Source organism: Cannabis sativa, chromosome 5 (assembly GCF_029168945.1).
Source record: "Cannabis sativa cultivar Pink pepper isolate KNU-18-1 chromosome 5, ASM2916894v1, whole genome shotgun sequence".
Taxonomy (NCBI): domain Eukaryota; kingdom Viridiplantae; phylum Streptophyta; class Magnoliopsida; order Rosales; family Cannabaceae; genus Cannabis; species Cannabis sativa.
This window is the reverse complement of record NC_083605.1, coordinates 1095356-1117463: the sequence shown is the minus strand read 5'-3', so window position 1 is coordinate 1117463 and position 22108 is coordinate 1095356. Positions and strand designations below refer to the sequence as shown.

At 30.2% G+C, this 22108-nt stretch overlaps 1 protein-coding gene across 2 annotated transcripts; it reads right to left on the bottom strand.

Annotated features, from left to right (window-relative positions):
- Nucleotides 1-1483: 1483 nt before the first annotated feature.
- Nucleotides 1484-5013, bottom strand: LOC133037725 (WAT1-related protein At5g64700-like). Of its 2 annotated transcripts, none has more exons than XM_061115149.1 (7): nucleotides 4512-5013; nucleotides 4353-4418; nucleotides 3045-3161; nucleotides 2715-2967; nucleotides 2454-2612; nucleotides 1870-2021; nucleotides 1484-1782 (listed from the first exon to the last, which is right to left on the bottom strand). In XM_061115149.1, exons 1-7 carry the CDS (start codon nucleotides 4703-4705, stop codon nucleotides 1608-1610), a joined length of 1116 nt encoding a protein of 371 aa, XP_060971132.1. In that variant the 5' UTR covers nucleotides 4706-5013; the 3' UTR covers nucleotides 1484-1607. The 2 variants fall into 2 exon arrangements, with proteins under 2 accessions (XP_060971132.1, XP_060971133.1); XM_061115150.1 differs by having other exon boundaries at nucleotides 1672-1782; nucleotides 1892-2021; nucleotides 4512-5009.
- Between the last annotated feature and the right edge of the window lie 17095 nt (nucleotides 5014-22108).

Here is a 22108-nt window from a genome sequence, read left to right as displayed (position 1 = left end):
GCGTAGCATGAAAATTACATGCAAATGTGATCTTAACATACCTATTTCCAACTAGTCCTCTTTAATTGAGATCAATTCTTTATTTATTCTTTCTAACCTTAATAGAAAGAAAATATTCAGAGTACTCAAAACTTAAGTTCATACTTTATCTGAAGAATTAAACCATAAATATGTGTCAGCTTGATACAACATCTCAAATACAAACTCCCACTAAACCAGCACAATCTTAAATAATACCACATCCATATATGAGCAATAAGCTCCTGAAAAGCCTTAAGTGGTATATTCTTAATGATCCGGATCACACAAAATATGGAGTTTGTTCTTATATGTTCTATAGACACCTTATTACTCTGAACTTCATTTTAACAACAATTAGCCCAAAGTCAATGTACCTTTTGACCTTATAGAGTTCATGTTGTTACTAAAATGCAACTTGATTAATTTATTATCACAACATATATCTTTAATAGCTTTTAATACCATTCCTAATTTTGCAGCCATATGTGACAAAAAAATCTCACAACTAAATTCTTTATAAGATCAGAATCAGAAATCTTAATGATCTCCAAAATTTTCTGTTTTCTGATTTCTAATAAGTGAACATATAGTATTTTGTTCTCCTTAAATTCTTTATAGCTTATTTGGCTGCATACCGAAAGTCCTTATATGGTTACTTAAATATCTATCCAACATTCTTAATATGTATATTACAAATACATACATGCTTGAACATATATTATATTCTAATACAAATTAAGAATCTTTTATATTTTTTGAATTCTAAGGTTGCTTTTAAGACAATGACTTAGACAAAAATTTTGAGATCTCGGTAGGGTGGGGGCCCTAGATATAGACTTATTCTGCCTACTCTTAAAACTAGTCTTGTGTGGGTCTAAGTCAAAATTCTAAATAAGGTCTTTTTTAGGCCTGTCCTTAAGGCAAAGTGGATGGACGAGGCCTAGGCTCTTAGTGAGTTATTATAAGTCATAACTACTAATTATGTGAATTACACATCATGATACGTGTTAAATTAAATAAAAATGTAGAAATTTTTTTGTCTTCTAAAATTGTGGAGCTTTGGGCCTAGACCCGTCCACTCCACCCTAATGTAATGTTTGGTAGAAGGGAGGGAGAATAATAAATGGAAAATTTTAAAAGGATAGGAAGTAAAAATAATGAATAGGATAGTTGCTCTCTTTCGTATTGTTTGATATTATGAGCAGAACTGAAAGAATAAAAAATAAAATAAATATTAAAATTACTATTTTATCATTTTTAAAATAATAATATTTCTTATTAAAATATATAAAATTTGATATTAAATTACATTTCTACCTTTTTTTTATACTAGATAGCTGGCTAGAGATATGAAATACTCAAAAAAAAAAAAAAATACACATACACAAAAAAAAAAAAAAAAAAAAAGCTAACTCTACTTAGAATTAATATTTAAACACTAACAAGGTTAGCTTGGAATATGTAATAAAAACTTGAAACCCAATTAGATAATAAGTAAGAGAGTAAGCTTTTATCAACATAAATATTTTTTTTTAGGGTCAACATTGATAAATTTTAGCTTTAGCTTTATGTCTATTTTTGTTATATCATTGTTTTGGAGTAGTTGGCATTGTTGGAATGTGATCAGAAGCACTCATTGTAATCTTTATTGCTCCTTCTCCTTCTAAGCTGTTCTCATCATGAACTAAGCTTTTGGTCTCTTTTCTATTGCCCCACAAGAATGAATACAATCCAAATATGATTAACACCATCCCAATCAAACTGCAAATATGTATACACACTTAGTGTTTAATTGGGTATGTATAAAAAAATGTGTTATGTATATAAAAATATTTGATAAATACTTACGTTCCCGTTGTTATGGCCACACCTAGTATGATTGCCTCAGATAAAGATACGAAAATGAGTGTGAGCGGGTTGAACATTGAGGGATAAGTGGCCCCTTTAATTGAGATTGCCCATGTCAACAGGCAAAATGTCGCGGCTGTAGCAAGTGATCCCTATAAAATTAGATTATATAATAATGTTAATAAGGCTTTTTCAATCCTTTCTTTAGGGTGACGCAGACGAGTTCTAAGCAAAATTTGAAATTAGTCGTTTCATACCCGTCTTTAAGATAAGTCAGACTATGCCCCAAGCCCTCAGAATTTCGAGGGCCTAAAAATAAAAAGATTGTGTATGATGTAAACATAAAAAAGGATAATATATTTATATTTAATTGTATCATAAATTATAATTAACATAATTGATGGAGTTGACTTATAACAAGTCAATAAGTAAGTCCCTTAAAATATATTGGGCCTAGGTCTCGTCCACCCCACTCTAAGAATGGGCCTAAAAAGGCCTTATTTAGAATTTTACCCTAAGATTCGTACGCTCCACCCTAAGGACAAACTTACCAAAAAAATATATATATAATTATATAAGCTTACTGAGTAAATTATAGTGATGAGTTGTAAATTCCAGCCTAGTCTCCATGAAGCTACACTTCTATCTAGACATAAACCAACAATAGCAGATTGCAGAGCTCCAATAAGACATGTCAACATTGTTGACCAATACTTATATGGAAATATTTGCTTCAACTTAACCTGTATTTTATAACACATAAAAACATAAATTAGAAGTCAAATAAGTAAAAATCCTCTTAACCAAAAGACATAAATAAATCTATATATAATAAAGGTACATACTTGTATAAGGAACCATGTAGAATAACAGAAACAACTTCCAACCAACATGAGAGTGCCAAGTGGCCAATTTGTATGAGTTGTGTTAGGAATGATATGAGAGTGATTTGTAGTATGGTCATGATGATGATGATGACTTATAATGTAGTAAGCTTTTCCTTTGTAAAGACTAGTTGTAAGAGCTCCACCTACACACATCAATGCCCCTATACATTTCACTTTACCTCCTTTTGTATCTAGATTCAACCTCTCTAATCTACACCAAAACAAAATTCTTAATTAATTACACATATATCATACACATATATACACATATTTATGTAAATATCTTACTTGAGTAGGATTGATAAGACAAATGTGACAATAGGAATTAAATTGAGGAAATTTGTTGCATAAGTAGCTGTTGTATCTCTTAGCCCATAATAGAACAATCCCATAGCACATGTTACCCTGCATATACATATATATATATATATATATATTATTCAATTTAAGTCATGAAAAGCAAATAAAAATCTGAAAGTGACAAAAAAGAGCATTGAGTTGGCCATTTCATTTTCATCAAGTAATCTTAAAAGTGAAGCTGAATGATGTAGTCCCCAATCTGGTGGACCAGACCACAAGAATATAAGTATATATTATTTTTTTCTCAATATGTGTCAGTTATATATATATATATACATGTATATTTTTATTATCATAGGATCCAATATGATAAATATGTTGGATGAAAGATTTTTAATTGATTTGAAGACAAGGAACACCCTTAATTTAAAAAGCACTTTTGGCCTAACAACAGCTTCAAAAATGTTTGTAGTCATTACAAATTGATTCCTTTTTTCCAATAAAAGAGAAATAATAATTATAATTCAATGAATTTAAAGTATTTGATTGACACCCATGTTCATTTTAAGAAGAAATAAATAAATAAAATTCAATATAGAATAAAATCCAAAATTACTTTTGATCATGAGTACTAGAATTTCAGTACATTTACATAAAGCTGTAATCTTTATATATGTGTGGTTTTACATCATTAATTATATATGCCATCTTTTCAGAATAAAGGGTATATATATATATATATACATATATGACACAGAATCATATAATTAATAATAAACACAGCACATTGGATAGAATTGAAAACCATTTTGCTCTGCAATGCATACATAATATGGTCTGTTTATCTAGTCACAACACATAATACAATTTGTGTGTATATATATATATAATGAGATTGATATCATTGCTTTTTGAAGAACCAATTCAATGTGATGAACACATTAATTATATGATATTAATTGCTTTTCTGAATTGCATTGAAAAGGGTCATTAAAAATTAAATCAAAGAGAAGGTGGGAAATAGGCTTTAAATACAAATATATAAATATATATATATATATATAAAAAGGTGACTTTTTTACACGTATTTATCTATGAAAAAGTGGAAACAATTCTCAATATTTTTGCAGCTAACATGTGTTGTGTTTGTGTCTGCATATTATTATAATTTTTATAATCAAAACTAGTGAAAAACCAGAATCAAAGATTCCATTTTGAATTGATTTGATCAAACAAGAACAATTGAGAAATAAATCAAATGATCATCATATGAAAAATGGTATGAAATTGGCTTACCCTGCTAAGGCATTGCAGAATAGCCAAAACCAAACATTCTTATTACACTTGTTCACTTCACTAACTCTGCAACAACACACATATATATACATATATATATAGATGAAAACATATATAAAAAGAAGAAAGAAGAAAGAAGTAAGAAGTCAAAGGAAGAACCTTTCGAAATAGAAAGCCAAAGGAGCAACACAAAGAGCAGCAACCAAATGACGATATGTCATCAAAGCAAACACAAAAGTTCCTTCAACAAGAATGATTCTCGATAGAATTTGCATACCAGTTGCGAATGCTTGAACCAATAACATTCCAATCACCACTTGTGACCATAAAAACCATTTCTTTCCCAACCCCATTTTCAATTACTCCCTCTTCTTCTTAGTAATGATAATAATAATAAGAAGAAGAAGAGGGTTGGTTAGTGGTTGGGTGTAGAAGAGTGTGATGATAAGTCAAACAAAGGTGAGAATGAAACAAAGAAATAAATGGCTATATAGAATGAGAAGAGAGATATAAGCTATTATAACACTTTTTTATATGTATACAAATATAGATAATGTTATGTATAGTTGTTAAGAATGGCAATTTCATAGGCACTCTTCTCACTAGTCTCACTACTATCTAGTTCTTCTTCTTCTTCTTCCACTAAAGTACTAACCCTTTATTTGGGACCCATAGATTTGTTGAGAATTAATCTCAACCGTTGATTTTGATACCATTTGATTTGGCTTGAACCAAATTTTAATATTTTTAACCTTTAGAGAGCTTTTTTAGGGGCACGTTGTGTTTTTTCTTTTTTATACTTTGACCATTTAATCTATCTATTCCAATGTTATAGCTATAAACCAGGTGCATTTTATTATTATTATTATTTATTTATTTGTTTTTAACTTTAAATTCGGAGAATATTAACTATGTTATTAATCATATTATTAAGATTCAAATCTGGTTTTGGTCAATTGTTTCATGTTTTTTTAATTAATATAATAATATTGGTTTTTTTTTTATTTTTTATTTTATTTTATTTTTGATACTAAAGTTTCCAACTTTTAATTGTCGACAAGTTCTTTATAAAAAAATAAAAACAATAAAGTGAGGAGATTTTAAATTTTAATGGCAAAAAATTCTTCTCATGAGTCATGTTGATGGGTGGCAGAAGAATTATTTGGAAGGCTAAAAGCCAAAGCATTGTATAATTAACAACACAAAAGTGTTTGGGTATCAAAAAAGAAAAGAAAAAAAAAAACAAAAGTGTTACCTTGTCATCATATTTTGACATTGTTGATCGAATAAATTTACCCTTCCCCGCGAGAATGACGTCGTGTGACTATTGTAATCAAATAAAACTAGTATTGTATAACAAAAAAGGTGTGAACACACACACCAAACCAAACGATGAAGTATTAAAACACCATTAAAGCAGACGTTACATTTAATTTATAACTATTGTAGTTAATTATTATGTGTAACGGTCTATCATAATGATCGAACTTTTGTAACATTCACCTACTACTATCTTATAAGTAGTTGAACTTACTTCGTTTTGAATTGAACCACTATAATTTTTGTGTCTATTTACTATAATTTTGGTGTTCAAAAAAGACCTTTAAATACTTGAGTAGATTCAATGTTGTCAATATTCCTCAACAAACACCTTCTATAAAAAAGAGGTAAGTTATTCTATTGCAATAAACAAATAAATAAAAGCTAAGTTTTTAGGTAAGTACACATATAATCCAGCTTGTACAATGCCTCAATAGGAATGTTTAAGGTTTGGATTTTGCTTTGATGAGAATTAAAGATTTTTTTGGTATAATAGCATATATATATATATATAATATTAATGCACTTGGGGGTTTTCACATTTCAATTAATTGTTAAGTATTTTGATTTTTGCTTAATAAGGTAAGAGATAGGAATATTTAATTTGCAATTAGAATTTAGGAGGAGTTTTACTAGAAATTTATTGCTATTAGCTGTAGAGCATAATAGGATAGAAATATATTTTTAAATAAAAATAACCTTTGTTTTTTTACCTAAAATAAGTTTATCTCATTACTCAATATAGATAAAAAAAAAAACAGAATATAGTTATAGAAATACATTGGTATTATATGTAAGATATGATATGTAGGGATGCACATTTTCTCCACGGGGATGGTGTCCTGCGGGGACCCGCCCCTAATGGGGCGGGGATTTCCCGTCTAAACGGGAAACGGAGTGGGGACGGGGATTAAATTTTATCCCCGAATGTTAAACGGGACGGGGACGGGGACCCGTTTAATTTATTAATTATTTTTTATTAATATTTTATATTTTATAAATGCGTTTGTATTTTTTTTAGTATATTAATATTATTTTTACAATTTTTAAAGTTGTGTTTTTGTATAATAATTATTATATTGAATAGTAAATAATATGTAATATTTTATCTTTTATGTAATTTAATAATTTTATACATTTAATTTTTGTGGGGTTTATAGCCTAGTGCAGGTTCTGTTATTACTGTTTTGACAGTTTGTTATAACTGTTAGTTTTCAGTTATGTTAGTTAAGTCAGTTGTACTCTTATTTTTTCTCAGCCTATGTATATTAAGGCTTTAGTTTTGTAATTCTATTTTTTGAGAGCAGTGAGACGGAGAGAGAAATTGTGAGCTGAGAGTACTTTGTAAAGGGCATGAGAGATTGATCTTATGACTCTCGAGTGATGACTTGAGTGGGAGCAAGACTCCATTGTGTACTGAGTTCTGGTGTTCAAATCAGTTGTAATCTCTGAGTTTTACTCTAAAAGAAATCAAGGCAAAGCCTCAAGGCAGTTCCTCCCAAGGATTAGATCCAAGTGTTATTCACTTGTGATTGAACCTTGTAATCCTTGTGTTCTTATTGATTTTACTGCTGCATTACTATTTTCTTGTTGCTGGTTTACTGTCAATTAACTTACTGGTTTATGTTAATTGTTTTTCTAGTTTATTTGATCTGTTTTAATGTTCTTGAATGGTGATTGAATCACCACAATTTTAAAATAAATTTTATTTTACAATAGGGGATTCCCCGCCCGTCCCCGCTCCATTAGAGAATTCCCCGTCCCGTCCCCGATGGGGAATAAGTGGGAATGGAATGGGGATGGGGATTAAAATCCTTAACAGGGATGTGGGCGGAGAGAGCACTCCCCGCTAATTTCCCGCCTCGTGTGCATCCCTAATGATAGGGTAGAGATGTATATATATATAGATATATTATTGTCATTTATGAATAATTTTCTGATTCACCATTATGTTTTATAATTATAATGGGTTACGGAGAGATAAAATGGTAAATAGTGGCATAAGTACCCAAAGTTTTAAGTTTGTAAGTGGCATAATTCCAATGTTTATTTTTAGCGTTATAAGTACCCAATGTTTGTAAAACTGTAAATTTTCTTTAATTTTGTCAGTACAAGCTCTATTATTTTCTTAAATAGGCCACATATAAGGTCCAGATTCTTGATCATTAGGTCTAGACATAAACTTGCATATATAATAAAAAAAAAAAAAAAAAAAAAAAAAAAAAAGTCTAGACATAAACATGTAGTATCAGTTACTTCCAAATGTTCTTTTTATATATTCAAAACAGAGTCTGTACTGATAAAGCTGGAGGAAATTTACAGTTTTACAAACATTGGGTACTTATGCCGCTAAAAATAAACATTGGGTTTATGCCACTTAAAAACCTTAAAATTTTGGGTACTTATGCCGCTAATTACCTAAGATAAAATATATACATATTATTTGGTAATATATATTTAATATTTAATCTTATTTTTTAGTTTCCTAAAAAAAATAGCTTTGCTATCTATTTTTAGCTCAAAGTTTTATAATTATTGATTAGGATTAATTACCATATAAAGATGGATCCTAGTTTATGATATGATAAAGTTTATTAGGGTGAATTTTAGTTTTTTTTTTTTTTACTTAAATAATTTTTAATTGTTTTTAGTTCAATTTTATGTTTATTAGATTAATTAATTACCTTTTAAAGATGGATTCCAATTTAGGGTATGAATTAAGAACTCTTTTTGTATTGCTTTTTCTAAATTTCATATGATTTTTGTTTTGTGGAGAATTAATGTAAAGATTTAATTATAGTTTTCAATTTTTAAATAAAAAATAAATTAGAACAAGAGATGTACATTTCCTCATGGGAATAGCCCCATGGGGACCCGCCTCTAATGAGGTGGGAATTTCCCGTATAGATAAGGAACAGGGCGGGGACGAAGATTGTTTCTTGTCCACGATGTTAAACGGGGCGGGAACGAGGATTACACCTCCCGTCCTGACGAGGACTCGTTTAGTATTTTATTTTATATTTTTATTAATATTTTATATTTTATAACTTATAGTTTATGTTTGCATTTTTTAAGTATATTAGTATCTTTTTATGATTTTTAAGTTATTTTTTGAATAATAATTAATGTGTAATATTTTAATTTTTATGTAGTTTAATTTAATATATTTAAATTTTTATTATACTTTATTTTCTTATTAGGGGATTCTCCACCCCATCCCCGCTCCTATTATGGGATTCTCTGCCCTATCCCCTGCATCCCCGATGAGAAATAAGCGGGATAGGAATTAAAATTCTTAATGGAGATGGAGACAAGGGAGCACTCCCTGCCAATTTTCTGCCCCACGTGCATCTCTAATTGGAACCTTATTTCACCATCTCTGTAATATAATATATGAAATAAGAGCATCTCTAATGGTAGCATCCCTTAAGGATGTTAAAAAAAACACTCCAATGATATAACACTCTTCAAAAATACTATAATTATAATTTCACATGTTATTATTTAATATACATCCTTATTTTTTAGCAACAAGAACTTTTTAGCATTAATTTTTTATTAAAAAAATGAATAGCATCAATGCTACTATATAGCATTCATACAAATTTTTAGAATGACATGTATCTTTCTTCAATAGTATAGCATCTCAATATTTTGCCACCTAATATATCTACCTTATTAAGCATCCTCTAAATTTTTATCATTAGAAATGCTCTAAGTTCATAGAAAAAAAAATGAAAATCATACTTGGAAAAGCAATCCTCTATAGGGTGGTGCGTAGTTTCAAAGCACTATAAATTCTGGGGGCTCAAAAAATTAATCGTATGTATAATAAAAAAAATTTTTTAAAAAAAGGTAATATATATCGTGAAATAACTTACACAATTAGTGAGAGTTACTTATAAGGTCATCGTTAAATTTTGGAAGATGCTTATTTATGTAGATTGCTTTTTTAACAAAACACAAGAATACTATACCATTTATTTTCGTTTAGTCAAGCTCGAAGGAAATCATCTTTTACTTTCTATTTGTGAGATAGAAGCTATAGATTCCATATTTATGTTAGCGCTCCCACTCAATTGCACTATCATATTCCCAAAATGTACGTATCACCCTGACCCAAAAGTAGGCTTAACTAACAAATCAAAGAACATGTATAATACTCTTGAGATCGAACCTAAACATATCAGGATTAAGATCAGTTGATCTAGGATCAACAGGTGATATTGAATTGAATGGACATTACGGTAAATTTTAACAAATCTAATCAAAGTTCAATATCGGTCCCTTCCGATGTATACTCCATACATCCGATGCTGGTAAACTTTGCCAATGCCCTGGAAAGGACATAACACTTATCCAAGGTGTAAGAATACATATCGCTGATTATACCATGCCAGTCTAAATCCAGTGTTCTGACAAATCAGGGAATAAACTTTCGAACATATTATTAAGATCATATTCCACTGTGTTGACAACACTATAATCATTAACAAATTCATATGTTCTAGACTAAAATAGAATTCATACATTATATATATAATCATGAAATAAATCATGTGAACCATGCAACATAAAAATGTTATTTCTGATCTTTATTAACTAATAAATTTGATTATATTGAAATGGGTTTTATTTAGGGCACAAAACCCAACACTTATGTAAAATATACTATTAAATTTAGAAGAAAAATTAGAAAATGAAAAATAATTTAATAAATGAGATATGGAAATGAAGTACAAAATAATCAATATCAATATTAAGAATAGAAAGTACAATAGCTACACTCTAACCTCACCAATATTACTATTTTAATACACTTATTTTTGTCACTAAAATAAGTATAAATAAAATAGTAATAAGAGAAAAAAATAAACTAAAATTTGATGTCCTTTCCATTGTATTTGACTCATTATAGTGCCAACTTGTACTGTGAGTAGTGGAGAAATGGCAAAAAATTCTAAGGGAGAGATGAATCATGAGCCTTTGCGTCAGCTACTTTGGAGAAGTGGAGAACAAGCCAAATACGTGTTGCATTCTTATTCGTGAATAGAAAATTATGGACGCAACTAGTGACGAAGTCAGAAATTTGGTTGAGTGAGGGCTTCAATAAATATTAAGTCAAAACTAATAAAAATAACTGATAAATGTATCATTTCAAATTTTCATCTTCAACAAAATAAAATAAAACATTGTGAATAGTATTATTTTATTTTTTACAAAAGTGTTATTTTTTTTATTATTTGTATTGGGCTACTTTTAAAATGGGCTTGATTAGAATGAGGGTAGACTCATGAATAATGACTAAGATATTGAGTGAGAGCTTTTGTGAATTGAGCTTTAATAAATTGAGTGAAGTGAATTAATATATGTATATATCTATATGTAAAAAATTTGATGTATATATTTGAGTGAGGGCTTAAGCCTTCATATAGGCTAAAGTCCCTTCCCTGGAAGCAACCCATTCAATCATGGGACACCCCACTTCACTAAGACTAAATTACATTTTATATCCATTTTTATACACGATGTCCCTATTATACCCCTTAAATTAATGTAAATTATGTACTAAACTTAAGTAGAATGTGAGGGTACATTGAGCAACTCACTCACAAAAGTGAGTACATTTTAATTAAATATGATATGATGGTATTTTTGATTAATGGATACAAAAAGAATATATTCCTTAACTTATCCCAAAACCAAGTAATACATCACTTAATATCACAATCATTTAAGGGATTTTTACACCACATACTGAAATTTTTAATTTTTTTTTTTTTACTGTGGGGCGGAATTTTTTTAGAAAATATTGTATTTTTTTTTCAAAAATACTATGTAAGTTTCATATTATGAAATGTGTTAAGTTTTCATTGTTGTTCTACGGTTGTTTTTTTAATTGTTCTACTGTTATTTTTTAATTGTTCTGTTTTTTGTTTTACGGTTATTTTTTAGGTTATTTTATAAAAATATAGTATTTTTGTAAAAAAAAATTCGTATGGTAGTAAAATTATAAATTTTTGCTCAAAATCTAATATTTTTGTAAAAACCACATCATTTAATTTGGTTTGAAGAGTTGGGCCAAGAGAAGCCCAACAAAATGCATCAATGAATTTCCTAAAGGTTGGACGTTTAATAGAAAGAGAGAAATTAATTGGGCTTTGGTCATGAACCTTTGAATAATGGAATAATTACATAAGGCACCATTTTTTATAAAATATTTACATTTTTACGTTCAAAGAATGTTTTTTTACATTTTTACGGTTTTCCAAAAAATAACACGAAAACAACATAAAATCAACAAGAAAACAACATAAAAGTAACATGAAAATAACAACAAAAAATAACATACATTTAACAAAAAATTAACAACAAATGAACAAAATTTCAACATAAAAAGACCGTATTTTATGTAAATAAAATCAAAAAAATCGTAAAAATGTTTAAAATTCCGTAAAACCGTATTTTTGTTGTTTTTTTGTTATTTTTGTGCATTTGTGAAATTAACCCTTGAATAATTGAACATGAATTGAGATTGAGCCCAAGTATCAATCTTCTTTCGGGTAAGTTAAAAAATACTACTTTTATTAATCAATTACTCAAATTTACCTCTAATTTTATATTTAATTCAAACATACCTCTTTTTATATGTATTGTACCCAAAATACCCTGACATAAGATAGTCACATGGAGAGTATCTTAAAGTGACAGGGGCAAAATTGGTACAATGTTTTAAAAAAGAGGTAAAAATGATAGACTTTAAAAAAGAGTGTAAAAATAAAAAAGGACAATATAAAAAGGGTATAGAGTGTAATTTCCTCATCTTCTTTCTTCTATTGTTATTTATACGACCACTTGCTTCCTGAATATTGTCACAAAATTAGATTAAATTAATTATTTTCATTATAAATAATTTTATACTTAAAATCATAAAAATAAATAACTTAATTTCAATTTATTCACCTAAATTGAAGACCGAACTTACAAATATAGCCACTATTGTATCTAGTGTTGAGACTGTGCAGAAGATAGTTAATTTTTTTTATCTTTTTGTCTTTTTGTTTTGTTTGATTTATTTTAGTATTATTTTACAGTTATTTTGGCATGATTATTTATTTAACGTCGATTTCACTGTTTTTGTTCAATCTCGCCGGAATTAATGGTTGTTTTCTTAGTATTTTCGTGTTGCTATGGTGGTTCTGTGCATGGATGTGGAAGATGGAGGCATTGTTCTTGATATTCGGTATATACTGTATAAAAGAAAAAAAAAAGTCTAAGACAGTATAAAAGTAATTTTTGCCGTGTGACAATAAAATTGTAAATATTTATCTAAAATTCGGTATTTTTGCAAGTTTCCATCTAAAAAATTAAAAATGCCACAAAAATAAGAGCAAGAGGATTGAACATTGGTGGATATGTTGGGCCTTGAACTGATATGGCCCATGAAAGTAAGCACAAGTTCACTGCTGTTGCTAATATTCCCTATTAATTAATTAATTAATCAAAAAAAACATTAATTAATATAATAATAAACACATTATTAATTGATTCCATTATTAAAAGAGCTTAATTACCGAGTAGATTATAGTAACTAATTGAAGATTCCAGCCTAAACTCCAAGCTATTGAGTCTGTGTTCAAACATAGGCCTAAGATCACTGATTGAAATGAAGACAAAATACATGTCAACATAGTTGATAAGTACACAAATGGTAATTGTTTCTGTAATTTTACCTGCATATCCAAAATATAACAAACAAAATTAGGAGTAATTGGTAAAAAATTGTAAGAAGAATATGGGAATGAGAAATTAGTACTTGGACTATGAACCATGATGAATAAGCAAGGGTGCTGGCAAGCAACATGATTGTGCCACGTGTCCAATGATGATGAGGTGTGATGATGATGGGACTATGATGATCTGAATGATGATTAGATATAAAAAATTCATTTCCTTTGTAAAGGGCAGTGAGTAGAGCTCCACCCACACACAATAAAGCCCCAATTGTCTTTACTTTCCCTTCTTTGCTTCCCAATCTAAGTCTCTCCATTCTAACCACAAACACATTTTTAAACAACACTAATTAATTCAAATCTATAATTTCTTAATTAATTACATGCAAATATATATTAAATATTTTGTACCTTATGATGACAGAAACAACAAAAGTGACTATAGGAATAAGGTTGAGGAAGTTGGTTGCATATGTAGCTGTTGTGTCTTTTAAACCATAGTAGAATAATCTTGTGGTTTTCACCTTGCAATTTATGTATACATTTATATATATTATATCAAACTATAAATAAGCTCATTGTAACACTATGATTCTCTAATCAATGAAACACTTTTTTCTCTCTTTTCTCACTCTGTATTACTCTGTTTTTCTTTACTAAAATGGTATCAGAGTCAAGAAGATCTTGAGCTCCTTTCTCTTCTTCTTCTTCGTTTTTCTGTGTCCTTTCTATTCTTCTGGCTATGGCGAAAGGAGGAGTAACACATACTCAAAGAACTTTAAACTAAGATGATAATTCTGAAAAATGCAAATCGATCATTTGCTACTGATCCATTGCTATTCTTTCTTTCTCCATTTTTAGACACTTAGTTTGAGACAATTTGAAATGAGCAGCTAATGGGTCGTAACTACTTTGGCTTTGTCCATCTTGAATTTTTCTATTACTTTCTCTAAGTACTTCTTCTGATGCAGCTTAATTATGCCTAGTTCAGTCCTTTCAATCTTAATACCTAGAATTCTCTTGACCTTGCCAAAATCTTTTATCTCAAATTCAATGTTTAGTTACAACTTCAGCTTATTAATCTCTACTTTTCTCTTTCTTACAATTAATATATCATCAACATATAACAACAAGTATATATTATGATTCAGGTAGACACATGAATCAAAATTATTCTTGACAAAACTAATTTTAGTAATGAATTGGTCAAATCTTTTGTTCCATTGCCTAAGGGCCTACTTTGAGGCCATAAGGAGCTCTTTAGAAGACATACTTCATCTGGATTACCAGTTTTAAAACTTTTAGGTTGGCTCATGTAGATTTCTTCTTTAAGTGGGCCATGTAGAAATGTTATCTTTACATCCATTTGTTCCACCTCAAGTCCTTCTAGGGCTTTCGGTCGTACACCTCACTGCCTATTGTCTCCCTAATATTTAAATCCGCTATTAGAACTCTTGTCCCAAGATGAGTTGAGGTCTTCGTCTATCCGGTGGTCACCTCGAGTAGTCGCTATGGTACATCTTCAAAAAAATAAGGAACATGAAGGTGAATAGCGCTAGTATGTTATCCATGATGGACACACTTATTAGTAAAATAATAATAATAATAATAATAAAAGAAGTGGAGAGAAAGCATATATGTATGGCACCTAGTACATATATATAAATGGTGTGCCAAGACAACACCAATTTATATGGAGAAACTAGATGAGCAAATAAAGACAATCACATGTGATAAATTTTGTGATGGCTATCTTATTGGTGCTCTCCAAAATTCCTATGAGTGTGGATGGTATAATATGGTGCATATAACACATAGAAAAAGTGTACATATGTTACGAAAATTAAGAACAATACGACAAGTGCACGTAATCAAGTAGTAAACTCACACAGGTGAGGTTGAACCACAGGGAATTGAACTGAATACCACTAAACTAGATTTATGATTCTATTTGGCAGATATAAAGAATTTTAATAAAGTTTGAAATAAAGATAATCAAGAAAATTAAAGAAAGCAGTAAAGTTATTTAATTAAGGATGATAAATTAGGGGAAAGAATCATGTTGATTTAATTACCCAATTGTTAATGCTAATTACTACTCTCTTTCTCAATGTGAATGACAGATTATGAAAATTAACCTAACTCTTTTCAGATATTTTAGGTCCTAAATCACATGTTATCTAATCATCTCTGAATTAGACTAACATATAATCAGCATTACGCAATAATCTAATTGTCACAAAGGCTATGTAAATACTTTTGTTTCACATCAAAACTTAGTTTATCCAATCTTAGCATTCTCAATTCTCACTTTTCAGATTTTGAATTGAGATCATAAAGCATGTAAAAGGTGATCAAGCTTAAACATGGAATTGACACAAATATGAATAAATTTCACAATCAAGAAAGGAGAAATAACAATTATCATTAACTAAAGATAATGTCAATCAACAATCATCATCTCCCTAAATAGGAGTTTAGTTCATAACATCCATCATCAAATCCATAATTAAAATTGAAACAGAAAATAGCATAGAAAAGTTAAAGAGAAGAGAAAGAACTAGTTGAAGCAATTGATCCAGGTCGCCACAAGCCGCTCTTCTAACCTCCTCCTTTGTTTCTAGGTCTCCAAATCTGAATATCCCCTAATTTTCACGAACTCCCTCTATTTAAACCAAGTCTCATCTTTAAAATTCGTGAAATTACGAAACTATCCAAAAATCCCGTCACTGGGTCCCCGTCGTGACGAAGGATTTGCCCCGTCGTGACGGGATTAGACATAATTTTCCAAAGTTCTCTCTGCCAATCCCCGTCGCGACGGGGATATTGTCCCGGCGCGACGGGATTTGGCAGCAACATATTTTTTTGGTTTTTCTTCTAAATTCTTTCACCACTTGTCCTCAATTCTTGTAAATACTTTCTTTAAACATCCGAGGACCTGAAACAAAAGAACCAAGCGTAAAATAGCCCTAAAACCTAGAAACAAAGAGTGAAAACTAACCGAAAATACGTCCCAAAACTTAGACTAATTTTAGCCTAACGAATTTCCCCAAACTAGATTCTTACTCGCCCTCGAGTAAGATAAAGAAAATAAATACTACTAACTACTAATTTATTAACTACGCTATCAGATAATCACAATACTACTGCCTCATGTTCTATTTTCTTCCATTGCTCAAACTAGAATTTCAATTCCACTAACTCTAACAATTAATTTAGATGCTCAGTTTGTCACATACTGCATAAACACAAGATGACTTCACAATCGAAACAATGTTATAATGGTTTTACTCTTTCCAACCATTCCACTACCCGATAACTCATATGCTTGCATGCTTACCTCTCTCTACTAATGTTGACAACATCCTTTCAGAATCAATAGGGCTTTTTGAGGTTTATAAAGTATGGCTTAGATATTTGGAAAATGAAAAACAATTTTGGCTAAAGATATCATAAGCACAAAAATAAATCACAAGCTTCTTCTAATTTCATATCTCTCAGAATGTTCCCACAACTAACCATGATTGAGAAAAATTATTTTCTTTCCTTTTTCTCAACATCACTAAATTTCTTAATATTTCCTTTTTTTTAATCATGTTTTTTTCTTCTTTTTTTTCAATATTTTTCATCTTTTTTTTCCAGTGATATTGATCTTACCACATATCTATTTTTTTCTCAATCTTGCAAGTTTTTTTTCTATCTTCTCTCACACCATGCATTTTTCTTCCCCAAACTAATTATATAGATTATGATATCATTGATAAAATAGTTAGGACAAAATTAACAGTGTGGATACATATTTCGGTTCAACAAGTGAAGAACAAAACAAGTTTAGGCTCAAGAGGGTTAACTAAGGATAATCATTTCATGGTAGGCTTGAAAGGTTCAAACTATCCAACAAATGCCTAAATCATATTCCTATTGAATGTTGTCGAGGATTTCGCCTCAAAAGAATAAGACATGCAAGTTCTAAGCTATCCAGTCAATCTTACGACAAACCATAGTAAAATAATTATAACATATTTCACAGATCCTCAAATTACATTCTTACACACGTTATACAAGCATCCAAACTAATCCAAAGAGTTAACAGAATTAAGCACACAATTATTTTGTAATTTCAGAGCATATTACAATAAACAACAGCACACAATTATCTTCTAGCTTTTTGCCAATTCCTAACTAAAAACAGAAAATTAAAAGTGCAGAAAATATTTTTTTTTAAAATCCCTCCCCCCAAACAAAAGATTCACATTGTCCCCAATGTGATATAATATTCAAGGTGAGAAGCACTTACCTGAACCCCCATCAGAAGGGGTTTGGCCTCAATACTGCTTCAAATTGGATCAAGTACACCTCTTGCATCCAATAGGGTCCTTGTACCAAATGAAGAAAATTGACCTCCAATGTTGCTAATTCCAGAGTTTTGCACAAGAGTAAGTTCACCTTCAGAACTACCACACATCAATCTTTTCCAACGATGCCAAATCGTTCGAAGTCTCTCTTTAGGCTTTGCTCTCTTCTTACCAGCTTTAACAAAAGAACCCTTCACCATCTCAATCTTGCAACAGGTAGGAATGTCGGTTGGGGCAAAAACATTAAAATTGACCTCTTCATCTTGCACTCGCAACTTTAACTCCCCCTTTTGAACATCTATTAATGCTCGCCCCGTGGCTAAGAATGGTCTTCCCAAAATAATGAGAATAGTTGAATCTTCCTCCATATCAAGAATTAGGAAATCCGCAGGAAAGATTAACTTACCAACCTTCACCAGTACATCTTCAATTATCCCACGAGGATGAGTCAAAGAACGATCTGGTAGTTGTAAAGTCACTGTTGTAGGCTTTGCTTTTCCCAATCCTAGCCTTTTGAAGACAGACAATGGCATTAGATTAATGCTTGATCCCAGATCACATAGAGCTTTAGTTTCTACTGAACCCCCTATAGAGCATGGAATATTGAAACTACCCGGATCTTTAAGCTTGGGCGGTAGTTTCTTTTGCAAAATTGCACTGCACTCCTCAGTGAGTGCCACTGTCTCGAATTCTTCCAACTTCCTTTTCTTAGCTAAAATTTCTTTCATGAACTTCAGGTAAGTTGGCATTTGCTCCAAGGCCTCCGCAAATGGAATGTTAATGTGCAGCTTCCTAAATATTTCAAGAAATTTTGAAAACTGCTTGTCGAGGTTGTTCTTGCGGAGTCTTTGAGGGTAAGGAATTTTAATATGGTGATCTATGCTGATCTGAGGTGAAGCTTCTTTCGGTGCAAGACCCTCAGTAGTCTTCTTTTCCTTTAGTACATGTTGATCCTGGACCCCATCTTCAACTGGTTGCTTGCCACTAGGTCCCTCATAACACTTTACACTCCTCAAGAAAATTGCTTGACATTGCTCTTTTTCCTTTGCCTCACTAGTGCTAGGTGAATTTCCTTGAACTTGTTTTGCCACTTGAATAGCCAATTGTTCCATCTGAGTTTCTAGAGTTTTAATAGAGGCTCTAGTCTCCATCATGAATTGGAGCAATAAGTCAGCTTGGATATTTAAGCCTCCACTAGGATTTTGTTGTTGCGGTTGTTGTTGGTTTTGTTGGGGCTGATTTTTCTGCTGGTAGAACCCCTGTTGGTTGTGCCCATAATTATTATTTTGAGAATAGTTCCCAATGGATTTTGCTTGATCCATTGGCAAACTATTCAAATCCACTAGACATTGGTCATATGTGTGAGGACCCCCACAGAGCTCACAAGCAACTTGAGCCTGTTTCACCTGAGCAGTCATCAACTTCGTCAGGGCCTCCACTTTGGCTGTCAACTTGGTGATGGCGTCTATCTCGTGCATACCAGCAGCCTTCTTCGTTTGGCTTCTTTCAATTGGCCATTGTTGGTTATTCATGGCCATTTCTTCGAGCAGATCATACGCCTCGTTTGCACTTTTTCTCATAAATGCCCCACCAGCTGCGACATCTATAATCGTTCTGGTATTATCAATCAGTCCGTTGTAGAAGTTATGGACCAACATCCACTTTTTCTCAAGGTGAGTACTACCCACTATAGGGTCGGTCAATCAGGCTGCTCCCTAGGGGGTACCCCCACATGGTTCGACACATCCAACACTCTCCCAACATTATCCAATCCCACATGAAGCTCAAAAGTTGTTACAAACTCACAAAAATAGTTAGATATTATCGCAAGAATCGGACCTCAACGAAATCAAGGGAATGATTGAGATATTTTAGCACCAAGGTCATCTCTCCTGAAGCGAGATACACCAAACCTTCCCCTATATAAGGGGTCACACCTGACCTAGAAAGGGGATCCAAAAATTATCACTCAAAGAGCAAAAACTTTACCATTTTTACTTCTTGCATTCAAGAGCTTGTTCTTGACTTTACAACAAAGATTAATAAAATATAAGAGGAGTAGGCTATTACCAACACTTGAGACTAAACTTCATTAAATTTTGGTGTCATTATTTACATTTATTGTTCGTATTTTGGTTTAAATCTCATTTATTATGACTCTGCATCGATTGGCTAAAAATCTAGTCAACAAGATTATAACACTTTTAGTTTTAAAATACATATACTACATATTTATTTTTCAAATCTAATTATTTGAACACCAAAACTAACAATAATAATAAATAATAATAAAGATCAGTTTGGGCAGGTTAACCCGACCAAACTGATAAAATTATTGGACAGGTTAATTTTTATTTTTATTTTTATGATTGAGATGATTACAACTAGATATTCGCAACTCAAAATTTATACTAGATTGGTAAAAATATATTATAACCCGATCAAACCGACCAATGTACACTCCTAAAAAAGTAATAGATGGATTTGATGTATCCTTAGAAGTTGTTTGGTAAATTGAGAGGAAAGAAAGGTGTGTTAACATTTTTATACAATCCCTCCAAATTTTTGGTGGATGGATTTAGAATCCATACCTCCATCCTTCCCTCAATCCTCTTTTTTTAATACTAAATAAGGAATGTTAATTATAATCTCTTAGTCAATCTTTACTTCTAAAATTACATGCCAAATTTTTTCAATTTTTGTTCATATTTGTATTTGTTATAGTTACAATATCATTTCTTTAAATTTTTAAAAAATTTCGAATAATTTACAGTACTGAAAATAGAGTTCCTGATATTCCAGTTTACTATGCATGTACAAAAAACTTCAAACGTATTTACGACACTATAAATTATTCTAAATTTTTAAAAAAATTATAAGCATGATGTTGTAACTTGTAAGCATATTGAAAAAAAAAATATTCTAACATGTATTTTTAAATACGGAGTTTGACCAAAAAATTGTAATAAAAAAATTAAAAGTAACACTAAACATGGACTATTAATGGATAAGCCCAATCTATCATATCAAATCCTCTCCCTCCTTGAACACCTCCCTACCAAACATAGTGTAAAATATGAAGAAAAAAAAAAGGAGTAGGCATTAAAATCAATGATAGGTTATCAACACAATCTAACTATCAACACAATCTTTTTTAACTCAAAAAAAAAAAAAAAAAAAAAGCACAACCTTTTTCAACTTTCGGCCAATAAAAAACATAAAAAAGTAACCTATGGTGACAAAGATAATGATATATATATTTTGCTTAATTTTTAATCCATGTGACCTTTTTATTCTTATCAAATCAATGCCCACCATTCCTTTTTATCGCATATTAATCATTCATTCACTTTTTCTTATTTTTAAAACTCAAAAAAATCAAATAAAAAGGAATATATTATTATTATATATACCACGTGTACACATTCATAAATATATCTAAATCAAAAGAGGAATATATAGGAAATAGATCTTGACACTCTTTTTCTTTTAAGGGACAAAAAAGTGAATCCCATAATCTCAAAATAACATCATATCAATTTGGTAATTAAAAAAATCATATGAAATTATAAAAAATACAAATATATATATGTATATTATATGATGATAAGAATAAACTAATATATGTAATAAATCACAATAAGAATTTATAATATAATGATTAATTGAGAAGACCATATCTTATTACATTAACCCTTGTTTCACGTAATAATCACTTAATTAAACGTTATAAGCAACTTTTATATATGCGAATATTATTATTATATTTATTATTATTGTTTGTGGATGATCATTATAATTATTCTCCACTCCACCGTTAAAAATAAATTATATATACATATATGAATATGTGTGTATATAAACAACTCAATAACATTATATTCATGTATATATACACATCACATAGTGCCACACATTATTAACACAACAATATAAGTCATTATAATTTATATATATATACAAAGTTGTGGTTGGCCTTTAGCAACATGCAAGGTCGTTCAATCTTCAACCACGAGTAATATTATTGTGATATTGTCTCCTCTCTCTCTATATCTAAATATCATATATATATATATATATATAAATTCACATAATATTATAATTTATATAAATGTCTATATAATAGTTATATAGTGAGAGTTATATATATATATATATATTGTGTTTTCGTGGTTAAAATATATAGTAACCTCACATTTACCGGTATTTCCGTTAATAGTAATAATAAGGATGACCTCTCTCTAATTTCCTTCTCTACATTACAACAAAAGCAAAGTTTTTATTTTTATTTTTATTTTTTTAATTTTATATATATAATTATATTAAGCCAGTTGTAATTCCCCTGAGC

What these genes read in the sequence shown, in the direction of transcription:
- LOC133037725 (XM_061115149.1), bottom strand. Translation starts at nt 4,705, where the DNA reads ATGGGGTTGGGAAAGAAATGGTTTTTATGGTCACAAGTGGTGATTGGA. An exon ending in TTCTGCAATGCCTTAGCAGG is followed by an intron (nt 3,162 to 4,352) that starts GTAAGCCAATTT and finishes ATGTATATGCAG; the next exon opens with GGTAACATGTGCTATGGGAT. An exon ending in GTGGCCATAACAACGGGAAC is followed by an intron (nt 1,783 to 1,869) that starts GTAAGTATTTAT and finishes ACATATTTGCAG; the next exon opens with TTTGATTGGGATGGTGTTAA.